The sequence below is a fragment of the Chlorocebus sabaeus genome, chromosome 11, assembly GCF_047675955.1.
Source record: "Chlorocebus sabaeus isolate Y175 chromosome 11, mChlSab1.0.hap1, whole genome shotgun sequence".
Taxonomy (NCBI): Eukaryota; Metazoa; Chordata; class Mammalia; order Primates; family Cercopithecidae; genus Chlorocebus; species Chlorocebus sabaeus.
The window spans coordinates 93205008-93219289 of NC_132914.1; the positions used below are offsets into that span (position 1 = coordinate 93205008).

The following is a 14282-nucleotide window of genomic DNA, read 5'->3' on the forward strand; positions in this document are numbered from 1 at the left end:
CAAGGGTTCTGTCATTCTAATCCATGTCACATTCTGTGTGTTGACTGTACACAGTTCTCTCAATTGCAACTGATCGGCTCCTTGTGCAAAGAAAACAGTAAAACCAGAGATAAACACATTCCTCAAACTGAACAGTGGAGCAGTTTATGTTCCATTTCATGTTCAGTGAAGAACTAACAACTGCTACACTAAACAACATGGATGAATCTCACAAACATAGTGTTGAGAGAAAGAAGCCAGACATGTTACATGATTCCATTCCAATAAAGTTCAAAAATAGGAAAGCTGATTGATGGCATGAGAGGTCAGGACGGTGGGAAAGAGGGCTGGGAAGGACTGGAAGCAGGTGTGAGGAAGGTTTGCAGGGGCTGATAATGGTGTATTCCCTGATCTGGGGGGTAGCACACGGGTGTGTTTGCTTTGAGGAAATTCCTTGAGAGGTACACTTGTGATTTGTGCACTTCTCAACATTACATTATACTTGAACTTAAAATTTTATTTTAAAAGTAAAATACTGGATCAAGGGCAAAATTTTTAGGGGATTAAGTGTCATTAAGAGTGTGGAAGTTTTGAAAGAATAAATTTCATTTCATACTGATAGCTCCAGAGTAACATAACTTATGAATATCACAATCAGATATGTCAGTTATACCTCAATAAAGCTGGAAAAGAAACTTAAAAAATGAGCTGCAGTTAAATTAACTCCAAGGATTATGTTTTGTATATTCTGAGATCTGAAAAAAAATGGAGGTAGAGAAGCAAAAAATCCTAAGAATACCTTCCCTCCCAATTTTCCTGCTTCGCCTCGCCCTCCCCACTCCCCCATTTCACATCTCTAGAAGACACTACGGATTATTAGTCCCACTTCTCCAGAGTGTGCAATACATGAATGCCAAATTTATACTTGCGATCAAAATTTCATGGATAGCCATTTTAAAAGGAATTTTATGTCAATTCTACTTTCTTTCTTTAGGTATCTGGTTGCCTCAATGTTAAAGAGTATCAAAAATGTCACTTTTATTTTTTAATAGTTGCCCCAAATTTGGATGAAAGGGGCTTAGTTGGGGTGGGGCAGGGAGGAGGGGAGATATCACAAATATTTATCAGACATTTTGCATGTCAATTGGTTTCAGAATTATTTAAAACAGTTGAAGTGTGGAAACCACTCAAGTGTCCATCAATAGATGAATGAATAAACAATATATGGTATAAACATACAATGGAATATTATTCAGCCATAAAAATAATGCAATCCTGATACATGCTACAACATGGATGAACTTTGAAAACATGCTAAATGAAATAAACCAAACACAAAAGGACCAATATTGTATGATTCTTTTTTTGTGACGTACCTAAAATAGTCAAATTCAGAGAGAAAGTAAAATGGTGGTTGCCAAGGGCTAGGAGAGGGAGGGAGAAATGGAAAGTTATTGTTTAATGGGTATAGAATTTCAGCTTTGCAAGATGAAGAGTTCTGGAGATTGCAAAACAACGTGAATGTACTTAACACTACTGATCCGTACATTTAAAAATGGTTAAGATGTTAGATTTTTATGTTGAAAAGATGATGAAAAAGTTGTGGAAATAGTGGTGATGGTTCCACAACATTGAGAATGTACTTAATGCCATTGAATTGCGTGCTTAAAATAGGTATGTGGTAAATTTGGTTATGTATATTGTACCACAGTTTAAAAAAAAAGGTTAGAAAAAAACAGCACTGAATTGAAAGGTGGCTATCATCACGCTTCTTGGCTCTGGCAATGCACAACCCCATCCCCTACTAACTCATGGCACTAGAACCCCCTAGGAAAGTGTGTGTGTGTGTGGAGGAGCCATAAACAGCTTGTGCTTTTTGTAACCCTGTTCACCTGTGGGTAAGGGAGGACAGTCTTCTTCTGATGCAGTTCTGCCAGTTCAACCTCTGTTTGAAAATCAAGTTCACATCCATAAATGTGATGTCGTGGCAGGCCAGTCTCACTAACGCAGGCTTCCATAACAACTGTTTCAGTACTGACTGAGTGGTTAAGTTCAATATTGAAAGCCAGTGCCCTTATACAAAGGCTGGAATGTAACAAAAGCTCACCAAGAGTTTTGCCTAGGCCTTTCCTGGGCCTTAAAGTATGACAAAATAATGAAGGAATTCTTAACAGGACCCATTTAGGATTAAGCAAGTTTTATTGGGGGTGAAGAAACTCCCCAGGCCTCCACAAACAAGTTTACTGGGGGTCTGAAGGAACTACCTAAACCTCCCTGATTTAGCAGGAGACAAGATAAGGGTAATCACCCCAGCACCTGGACCCATTTAGATTAGGTAAACTTACTGAGGCTCCAGAGGAAGGTCTTCAGGACTCAGACCTTAGTTATAGATGAGAAGAAGTTAATCACTTATGTCTTTAGATGAATGCACACTTACACATAGACATATAGCTTAGAAGGTATATAAGCTCTGGAAAACTGTAATTTTGAGTTGGTCTGGCAATAATTTCCAGGCCTTTTCCCTGTAACTAGTTACAGAAATAAAAACTGTCTTCCTCCCCTGTTAATCTGCATCTCATTATTGGGCCACAAGAAATAGCAGCCTGACCCTCAGTTTGGTCTCAGAACAATGTTAGCCTCATATGTTAGCTTTGAATTTTTATTTCATTTGAGGTTTTTATAAGGTATTCAATGTTAGATGGAGCTGGTTGTGGGTCTAAAAGCTAACCTAATCCTTCGTTCAATAAACATTTATTGAGCACCAACTTTTAAGGGGACCCTCAACTGAACTAAGAATAATAAGTTAATCCCTGCCCTCGAGGGGGTTTGCATCTAGCTGAGAGATGAACTTCTCAATAAGTAAGTGCACTAGCACACATCACAGCTGTTTTGATAATGAGTCTACACAGGCCTGAAGAGGCAGAAATCTAGTACAGGCTCGGTGCTGGGAAAATTTTCTAGTCAGTGTTGAGTCCCTGTTAATTGTGTTGATTCACTACTTCCTCTGTTAATTACTCCTTGAATTACCACCAAAATGATAACACACAGTGAACTACTACATATGTCTAGGCTCTGACTAAAATAAATGTATTTCAAGGGGAAACTATGGTCAATATCACGGATTGTAATAGAGCAACGTTTTAAGAGAACTCCAATGCCAATTTGAATGCTTTCTGCCTATGTACATTGGCTATTACATACTGGCAAGATAAATTCCAAGCTGGCTTTCCACTTCTGTCGTCAATCTAGGACTTGTGATTTGTTTTAACTCCCCTATTCACATACTTAGGACACAGGGAATAAAAATTACAATCATGAGCCAAAATGAAATCACCATAGGCAAAGAGTGATTACCTGAGCATCTGAATTAAATTCTCCAAAGCTAAAGAGCCTGGACCTTAATTGCAATTCTGCTGCTTTCTCCTCTTCTCTCACACAATTAGCTTTAAGCATTTCTTCTTGCTCCAAAAGAAACTCTATGTTGCTATTTCTATTGCAAAAGAAGAAAGAGACCCTCATCTGAAATTTGTGGTTAGTGAAATAGCCATCAGTCAGGAGCTTCAACACTCTAGATCCTATGTGTCGAAATCCATGTAGTGAGCCAAATACAAGTCTGTATTTGAAGATATTGCCAAAGTACATGCAACTTTTCAAGTTAAAATGAGAAAAATACATGCACAAATCCTGCTTTTAACTTCCATCAGAAGGCATTTGCTTCCCCTCCCCTACTTTTGTGGTTCCCCTTGAGTTTCCCCAAATAGCAGCAGAGCGGAGGCATCAGAAACCCAGTGTTCTCAAATGTGGCTGATAATCAGAATATCTGGGGAGCCAAGAGGGAAAATATAGACTCCTAACTCCCTCACCTAGAGATTCTGATAAGATCCTCTAGAGATGGATTCTATAGATCCCCCTTTCCTGCCCACCTGCACCCACCCTGTCCCAGAAAATCTTATTGTGGAGGTGGGTGGAGGGCCACCAGACACTGTGAGGACTGGAAAAGATACAAGGATTAAAAAGTCTCACAGATGATAATGGGTAGCTGTGAGATAATGATTTTTAGGTTCTTACCTTCTGAACAAATTAATTTGTCTTGAAGTTAAATGTAGTTTGACCTATTGTTTAAAAAGATTTTCATCTTCTGGCCCAGAAAACTTTCTGAAAAAAAGATTCTACACATTTTTGCAATGAGTAGATACAAAGATCTATTCTCTGTAATTCAACTCTTTTTCAAGTTTGTAATATTATATATTTTTAGATGAGGAAGGAATTTTGTGAGGGATCAAATCCAGCCGCTTTCCCCTGACAGAAATCCTTTCTATATTTGCCCTGATATCTTGACAGGAACTTTATAAAATGATATAATATTTAATCACAAAAATTTTTTTTTGAGAGTCATGGCCAATGAAAATACATTTGTTAGCATTATCATCCACAGCATGATTTGGTAAAGTAAATGATAGCTAGCCAAGAGGGCGAAAACTACACTGGACAAAAGTTAAGGCAGTAGGTACCATTTTAATTCTTTTTAGTCTTTTTTCAAAATATCTTTTATTGTTACTAGCTAGGAAAATATGTTGACAAGTGAAAGAAAGTAGGGACAAAATTAAAGCCAGTCTATTCTGTGTAAATGTGACATCTACCTTTTGCACTCCACAATGTAAACTATTAAAAACCCCAGCCTACATTCACAGAGACCACGAGGAAGAGCCACATGTGGATGAGTTGGACCCAGGCTCTGGTTAGAAATTGCTTAATGGAATAAATCTACTTGTTTATAATGACTTACGTTTTATCCTGTATAACTTTTTCTCTTTTGTTTACCTCTTCAAGATTTTCATCTACATCTTGGGAATATTGAAACAAAGTAAGATTCTGCTCTTCCAGCTCCCTGAGGACTTGAAGTAACTCCTCTGGTTCCTTGAAATAAAGCGCTGGCTCCTAATTAATCAATAATGAAGAATATAATTTACTTAAAAATACGCTACCTATGCACATGTGACTTATCTAGAAAATATAGTGGGATAAAGGAAGGTGTTTCTAAGCATGAGGGAGACGCAGGTAGGGATTTGTATGGGAAACTCATCCATTTCAAGTGAGAGCTGGCTCTCAGAGCACATTTGAAGTGTTGTGGGGAGATGAGGGTATTAAAAAAGGGATGGGGAAGAATAAAGGAAGAAGAGAGCGAGGAAAAGGCAGAAGAGGAGGCAAGTGCAGGAAAAAGGGAAAGGAAGAAGGAATAGAAGATGACAGGAGGCTGAGTGAGTCATTTTCTCCCCACATTTTAATTATTTTATATTTATATGTGTTACCTTAGACATTTTTTAAAAAAATGACTTGGGCATTTGCACATCCATGTTCCTCATTATTCACAATAGCCAAGACATGGAAGCAGCCTGAATGTCCATCAGTGGATGAATGGATGAAGTCCATGTAGTATACACATACAATGGAATATTATTCAGGTTTCAAAAGGAAAGCAATCGGCCGTGTGCAGTGGCTCACGCCTGTAATCCTAGCACTTTGGGAGGCCGAGGCAGGTAGATCATGAAGTCAGGAGTTCAAGACCAGCCTGAGCAAGATGGTGAAACCCCGTCTCTACTAGAAATACAAAAATTAGCCAGTCATGGTGGTGGATACCTGTAATCCCAGCTACTCAGGAGGCTGAGGCAGAGAACTGCTTGAACTCAGGAGGCAGAGGTTTCAGTGAGCCAAGATCATGCCACTGCACTTCAGCCTGGGCAACAAGAGTGAAACTCCGTCTCAAAAAAAAAGGAAAGAAATCCTGTCATGTGCTATAACATAGATGAACCTTGGGTACAGTATGCTAAGTAAAATAAGCTGGGCACAAAAAGACGAATACTGAGTGATTCCACTTATATGAGGTATCTAAAATAGTAAAACTCTTAGAAACAGAATGTAGAATGGCAGTTGCCAGGGGCCATGGGAGGGAGAAAAGAGGAGTTTTTTAATGAGTATAGAGTTTCTGTTTTGCAGAATCGGAAAGTTCTAGGGATCTGTTGCTTATAGTTGACACTACTGTACTGCACGCTTAAAATGGTAAATTTTTTTATATGTTTGTTTGTCACAATTTTTTAAAAAGATGACTTGGGTAAAGTGTGTAATATACAACAATGAATGGTATTTGTTGTCCCTTTTGAGTTTCTGTGGTTGCATTTAGGGTGATGTTAGCTCAAAGTCAATCTTGCAGCAATAAAGGGTTGTTTTGCTGAAGGTCTATTTATTTTATGGTTCAGCTACCCAACCCATCACAAGTCCCAATAAAATGCAATCAGAAAGTGGCTATTTTTACTGGAAGATTGTTGATTTTTTATATATATATAAAATATATATATCCTAAATCATTACCTTCTTCTAGATACTTATAAAATGTCTTATGACAAAGATAAATTACATATCCAATTGGAGAATAGTATCAAAATTATATTTCTTTCTGGAAGGTTTGTGCAGTGTTTTGAATGAAATATTTTAATTTCAAAAGAATAAATGATCATCAGATTTTTCACCAAACACAATATTTAAACCAGCAAATATAATCTAGTTACCAAATCAAAGTCCATTTCATCATCTAAAAGGAATTCCAAACTGTCTTCTGAACCGAAACTTTCAGTCAGGCTGTAAAAGAAAAAAGAAAAAGAAAATGTCTGATTTGTGAGCCATTTTCTGTCAACAGGTTTGCATTCCTTTCTAAATTGTCTTTGGAATGCAACTGTAACATAATTATTTTCAATAGCAAGTTTAGCCTTTTAGGGAACTGCTGATTGCAGAAATCAATGGATTCCATGAATATACAAAAGAAAATTGGATTCTGTCCCAGACAAAGCTGACATACACAAACAATGAGACCACATGGGAGGGCCATACCATATGGTACCAATTATTTGAGGTGTATCTATAAAGTAAGGTAACTTTATTTTTAAAGAAACATGTGACAGCCTACATTGCCTCATCCCTTTGTCCCTTTGAATACATTCTTCTTGAGAATCTAAATGTGCTCTACTGCTCAAAGTGAAAGCTGTATCACAGCCTTCTGACTGTCCCCAAGTAAGGCAATGCTTCTCTCTTTAAGAGCAGATTTTACTTCTCAAAATATCTTCCAATCAGGCTGACAAAATGTTGGTTGGGGTGATGGACAATGAGGTACCTCCTTAAAGCATAATCATGTGGCTTGAAAAGTGGCTCTGGAAAAATCCTGTAAGAAAGATGAATGGAAACTGATTGCAATATTAAAGAGGCAGGGATAGGGACAGAGTAAGTTGGCTGTTGGTGTGATATAGGTCATTAACATTTTCAGATAGAGGGCAGTGATGATGTCAACGATGAGTAAGTGTATGGGGAGGGAGGAGAATTTAGAGATATATGGAAGAACGAAATAATGGGAACCAAAAATAGAAAGGGGTCTTGGGGCCATAAGAGAAGAGACAAAGATGACTCCAGCATTTGTGGTCTGGAGCCTGGAAAAATGGAGGTAGCACTCATAGGAAGGAAAATGGCTTACAGATGGGATAAGAAAAAGATTAATATTTGCTTTATTCATGTTGAGTTTGAGGGGACAAAATACACACCTGGAGCTGCCTGTTGAGCAGTTGGAGAGAAGGTGTGGGAAAACAGAAAGGGCCAGGGACATAGATTAGTTTTAGGGAAACATACCCTGAGAAAGCATTTGATATTACAGTCTACCTTCTCTGCTCTTGGGTTGAGCAACATCACTTTCTAGTCACTCTCTTCCCACCTCTCTGATACTTTTGTCGTCTTTTGGGCTCCTCCTCAGTCTTCTTCCCTTCTCCTTCTACCCATTCTTTTGGGGAGACCTCATCCCTCTCATGGATTCAACCACTGCTAATACACCAATGACTCCCGCATCTCTATCTCTTTCTTGAGCTCTAGATTTCGGTGTTCAACCTTCAACTGGACGTCAGTACCCACATGGCTGTCCCATAGGGAGCTAAAACGAACATCCAAAATCACACTCCTTCTCTTTTTCCTCAGGCAGGCCTGCTCCTCTTACTGGATTCCCAATATTATTGGATGGCAAGACCATGCTAGTAATCTGGGAGTTATCTGTAACCACTCTCTTTTCCTGACACTTCCCTCAATCTTTACATAAGCCCTTCAAAGTCCTGTCAATGCCACTTCCCTAATGTCTCTCACAGCCTTTCCTTCTTTGTTCCCAATGCCATTATCTGGTTTAGGCAGTCCAATCTCTTTCACCTGAATTGCGACAATAGGCTCCTAACTGGCCACTGTATCTCTAGTTTTGTCCTCCACCATTTCATTCTCTAAAATACTGCCACATCCATTTTTCTAAAGTGCAAATAGGATTGGGTCTCTGTCTTACTCTTGCTTAAAACATTCAGTGTCTCCCCAGGGTCCTTGGAACAAAGCACAGACTGCTTAGATAGATAGTATCACCACTTCCCTGCTTATAGTGCAGTGCCCATATACTCCTTGAGCCCTCTCCCCTTTTTACCCAGAATGATAAACCAGTCATTCTGACACAACCAAACTCTGTCATCTCTGTACCAGAAAGCACTCCCTCTTCCAGAGCTTGTCCTCACTAACTCCTCCTCCTCTTATAGACTCAGCTTAGAGGCAACCTGCTCTGAAGCACATTCACCAATCCTGCCCTTGCCCTCCCATGCCCTCACCTCTCCTCTGGGTTAAGAGTCCTACCTTTGCATGCCTGTGGCACTCTGGGCTTATCCTTCTAATAACGTTATCACATTGTATTGCAATCAACTTGTCTGTCTTCCTCCCTAAATGGTAAGCCCCTTGAGGGCAGAGATGGTCTTTTATTTATTGTTAGGGCACTCAATAAATATTTGTTGAATGAATGGATGAGACTAGGAGAGTGGTGAGCTTTCTGAGGGAGCAAATGTGGTGTCTACATGTTACTGTGTGCATCTAGATGCAGAAAAGGCATTTGGCAGGATTCAACACTCATTTTGATAAGAATTCTCAGGAAAACTGGAACAGAGAAGAACTTTCTTAACTTGATAGAGTATCTACATCTACAAAAATCCTCCAGCTAACATTATACTTAATGGTGAAAAACTAAATCCTTTCAAGACTGGGAACAAGATAAAGATAACTGCTCCATCTACTCTTATTCAACATCGAAAGTTCTACCCATTGCAATAAGGCAAGAAAAAGAGATAAAAGGCATAAAGATCAGAAAGGAGGAAATAAAGCTGTCCTTATGTGCAAATGACATAATGGTCTATGTAGAAAATCCAAAGGAATCTTTAAAAACAAAACAAAACTCTTGAACTAATAAGTGAGTTCAGTATGGTCAGGGTATACAATCAATTGTATTTCTCTATATTAGCAATGACTTCATAGACACCAGAATAAAAAGTACAATACTATTTACACTTGTTCAAAAAGAAAAGACAAAAATATTTTGCTATAAATCTAACAAAACATGTATAGGATTTGTAAGCTGGGAACTACAGAAGGCTGAAGAAATCAAAGAAGATCTAAACAAATGGAGAGGCAGACTGTGTTTATGGATTGGAAAATGTAGCATAGTAAAGAAATCAGTTCTCCCCAAATTGATATACAGGGTTGTGTTAGTTTCCTAGGACTGATGTAACAAATAACAGCTTAAAACAACAGTAATTTATTCTCTCACAGTTCTGGAGGCTAGAAGTCAAAAATCAAGGTGTCAACAGGCCATGTTCTCTCTGAGGGCTCTAGGGAAGAATCTATTAATGCCTTTCTCTTAGCTGCTCCTGTTGCCAGCAGTCCTTGGCTTGCAGCCACATCGCTTCAATCTCTGTCATCACGTGGCATTCTCCCTGTGTCTCTGTGTCTCTTCTCTTATAAGGACACCAGTCGTACTGAATTAAGGGTCTACCCTAATGACTTCATCTTACCTTGATTACATCTGCAAAAGTGTAATAAAAAATATGTTTTATCCAGATAAGGTCATGTACATAGTACCATGGGTTAGGATTTCAACATATCTTTGTGGGGGACATAATTCAACCCATAAAAGGACTTAACACAATTTCCATCATAATTCCAGAAAGATTTTTTGTAGATGTAGATAAGATTATTTTAAAATTTATATAAACAGAAAAAGGAGCTAGAATAGCCAACACAGTTTTGAAAAAGAAGAATTACATAAGAAGTCTCCCTGACCTTAACACTAATAGCTACAGGCCATTTCCTGTTTCCCGTGTTGTGTCTTGGAATCTGGAGCAATGAAGACGTCTGTGCTCTTAGGCAGGTCCTTCCTGTTTTCTCTATTGTTTTGGAATTCTTCTGGACTCAACCCAGACCTAAGACACGGATCTTCAATGGATAAAGAAGACACTGGACTGCAGCAATGACTGAGTTGACTACTGATGGCCCAGGTCACTGACTTGCAATAGTTTCAACGTGTCCTGATAATTGGTTGTTAGTCAGAATGAAAATAAGGCCCTTTGATAACAACACAGAAATTAAAACTAGCGACATACACCTGGGAGATAACTGTCCTGTAACAAGACTGTTGCCATTTAACTATAAGTTTTCTTATCCTGTCACTTCTTGTAGGATCAAGAAAATTATGTTCCAAAGAAATGATGTTGCTATATTATCAGAGATCAGTTACAGATCAGTGCTGCATACTACCTATAATTTCTAGTGGTTTGCTTTGTAAAGAGGCTTAAATTCCCATCTGTGATGAATTTTGGAATGAGTGGATTTGATGTCAACACCTTGAATGATATCACTCAAAACACAGAAGAACAAGAGTCATCAGCTCCCACACAAAGTGAAACATGTGAACCTAATTTTAGCAGTGTTAATTAGGAGCAACTATTCACGAGTCATTGCATCAATACCGCCTGTGTTATAACATCCTCTCCTCCCTAAGGCATGGGAGCAAGTGGTACATACTTGTCTGGGAACCAGTTCCATTAATACTATGGTTGTATCTGTCCAAAGATAAGTAGCAGTATGTTACCAGTTTCACTACCTTTGGATTTTGGATAACATATCTATACTGTGATATTTACACGTTTTAATGAGTTAATTTTAAGTGTAATTGCCATTCTAACTTTGTATGTGAAATCAAGATCACATGTAATAAACCTTGTCTATACTAAATAATAAAAATAAAAAAGTAATAGCTACAGTAGTCAAGATCATGTGGCAGGACAGTTACATAGATCAATGGAACAGAATAGAGAATCCAGAAATAGGCCCCAAATTTGACAAAGGTGCAAAAGCAATTCAATGAAAGAAGCCCTTTCAACCAATGGTGCAGGACCAGTTGGGATACACAGGCAAAAAAACACCATCACCACAATCTAAACCTCACACCTTATACAAAAATTAACTCAAAATGGAAAATGGATCACAAACTTACACGTAAAACTATAAAACACTTAAGAAAAAATATGGAAAAAAATCTTTGAGTCTAAGGCTAGGGAAAATGTTTTAGAATTGACACCAAAAGCATGAACTATAAAAGAAAAAATTCATAACTCAAAATTCATCAAAATTAAAACTTTCACTCTACAAAAGAGCTTATTAAGAGGATAAAAAGGCAATCTACACACTTAGAGAAATTCTTTGCAAACCACATATCCCCAAAGGACTAATATCTAATTATATACAGAATTTTCAAAATCCAACAGTTTTTTTAAAAAGGCAATTCAGTTAGAAAATGAGCAAAAGATATGAATAGATATTTCATCAGAGGATATAAAGATGCAAACAAGCACACGACAAGATGCGCAACACCATTAGCTACTAGGAAAATCAAATTAATACCTAACAGAATAGTTAAAATAAAAGACAGTGCAAACACCAAATGCTGTTGAGGATATGAGGAAACTGGACCCCACAAACAATGCTGGTGGGAATGTCAAGTGATATAGTCACTCTGAGAAACAATTCATCAATTTCTTTAAAAACTGAACATGTGGCCAGGTGTGGTGGCTCACCCCTGTAATCCCAGCACTTTGGAGGCCGAGACGGGTGGATCACCTGAGGTCAGAAGTTCGAGACTGACCTGACCAACATGGTGAAATCCCGTCTCTACTAAAAATAACAAAAATTAGCTGGGCGTGGTGGCAGGTACCTGTAATCCCAGTCAGGAAGCCAAGACAGGAGAATTGCTTGAACCTGGGAGGTGGAGGTTGCAGTGAGCGGAGATTGTGCCATTGCACTTCAGCCTGGTCTACAGAGCAAGACTCCATCTCGAAAAGGAAACAAAAACAAAAACAAAAACAAAAAATACTGAACACGCATCTACCACCCAACCAGGCATTACGTTCTAATTATTCCAGAGAAGTGAAAATTATGTTCACACAAAAGGTGGAACAAAGATATTGCTAGCAACTTTATTCATTATATCCCCAAACTCAAAATAATCCAGATGGTCTCCAATGAGCAAATAAACTACAGCACGTCCATACCATAGTATACTACTCAACAAGAAAAAGGAACCAACTACTGATAGACCAAACAACTTAGGTGAATCTCCAGAGAATTATGCTTAGTAAAATAACCCAATCCCAAAAGATTACATACCGTAGATTTCCATTTATAGAACATTCTTGGAATAACACCATCATAGAAATGGAGAACACATTGGTGGTTGCCAGGGGTTAAGGGGAGGTGGGAGAGGGAAGTGGATGTGACTATAAAAGGGCAACATGAAGAACCCTGCGCTAAAGTTCTGTATTTGATGGCATCCATGTCAATATCCTGGTTATGGTATTGTGCTACAGTTTTGCAAGATGATACCATTGGAGGAAACTGGGTAAAGGGTATATGAAGTCTCTCTGTACTATTTCTTACAATTGTGTGTGAATCTAAAACGATCTCAAAATGAACATTTAATTACAAAAAATAGTGATTGCCAAGTGCCACAGAAGCGGATGTCCAGAATTCAGAGGGTGCCTAGAATTCACAGCAAAATGTTTCTGTTTTCCTCAGAGATTGTCGATACTGTGATGCTGGCCCAGATCCCTTCCTCTGGGCTGGTGTACCCAACCCAGGCATCAACATATTTTCTTAAAGAAGCTGTCTTGGGGTAGAAAGGGTTGAGAACGAGTGACTTCTGAAATAATGAGTACAAATGAGCGAACAATTAAGTGAGGGGGGAAAACAACAACAACAAAATACTTTATGATCCTAATTGCGGCAATTTTGAATCACATGGTGAAACTGCAAACACACAGGCTAGCAGAATAGCTTAATAAAAAATAGGGCAGTGGATTCTGAGAAGCAAAGACCCAAGATGCAGGGGGGCAGGTAGTTTCTGCAAATAATAGCTGTAGATACTTAACAAAGAATGGAGAGAGGCCTGTGAGATCTCAGGAGTGCACAGAAATGGCACCACTGCCTCCAGGATCTCTTACAACAGTTATGGATACATGACATAGATGTTGAGAAAAGGCTAAAAGTTATTTGCTGAAAACCATTCCCAGTTCCCAAGGGAGTTAGTCAAGTATATACTGTACTTTGATTTGATTTTCTCTGAGGAGCGAGTCAGGATTCTGCTTGGCTTTCCTGTTCAAAATGTCCAGGTGAGGCCGTGCCGTTGGTGATGGTGGAGTGAAGAGAAATAACATGGAATTAGAAATAAGCCCATGCACTTGGGGCAAGGTATTCATTTTTCTGCACAGACATGCCCATTACTTCTTTATTTAAGAAAATTGTTTTATTATTGGAATAATTGCATAGAAATTGGAGGTCTTTTATTCTATCGAAACTGAGTTGCACGCATAAGAATAAAATGAAAGGCACACACTCTTCTAAATGCCTCAGGGAGAGATCACATTTTTGGCTTTTCCCTCCAAAGCCCTCACTGTCTATAACTATATATCACTCACCCCATTATAGTGTGTAGTTCAGGAGTGCAGAACTATGTACTATTTGTGTTTGTGTACGTGGGGTCTTGAAGAGCACCTGAAATATTTATGTCTCTAACAAACACATGGTAAGTAAAGGAAAGAAGGCGAAAAAAAGGATGAAGAACCACCAACCAGATGGGTCCCGTCACCATCTTAAATTATTGTTTCAGCTTTTTTTTTTTTTCTTTTGAAATGGAGTTTTGCTCTTGCTGCCCAGGCTGGAGTGCAATGGTGCGATCTCGGCTCATTGCAACCTCTGTCTCCCAGGTTCAAGCGATTCTCCTACCTCAGCCTCCCGAGTAGCTGGGATTAGAGGTGCCCGCCATAATGCCCGGCAAATTTTTGTATTTTTAGTAGAGATGGGGTTTCACCATGGTGGCCAGGCTGATCTCAAACTCCTGACCTCAGGAGATCCACCCACCTCAGCAT

General features: G+C 38.7%; 1 protein-coding gene across 1 annotated transcript in view; it reads right to left on the reverse strand.

Moving 5' to 3' along the window:
- CCDC38 (coiled-coil domain containing 38) overlaps positions 1-14282 on the reverse strand; it is a 59798-nt gene that overhangs the window by 8415 nt on the left and 37101 nt on the right. Inside the window, exons 9-12 of the mRNA XM_008004303.3 lie at positions 13461-13509; positions 6543-6612; positions 4766-4917; positions 3334-3469 (exon numbers count right to left, since the gene is read on the reverse strand). Of these exons, the coding sequence (XP_008002494.2) occupies positions 3334-3469; positions 4766-4917; positions 6543-6612; positions 13461-13509 (407 nt within the window). The remainder of the gene's footprint in view (positions 1-3333; positions 3470-4765; positions 4918-6542; positions 6613-13460; positions 13510-14282) is intronic.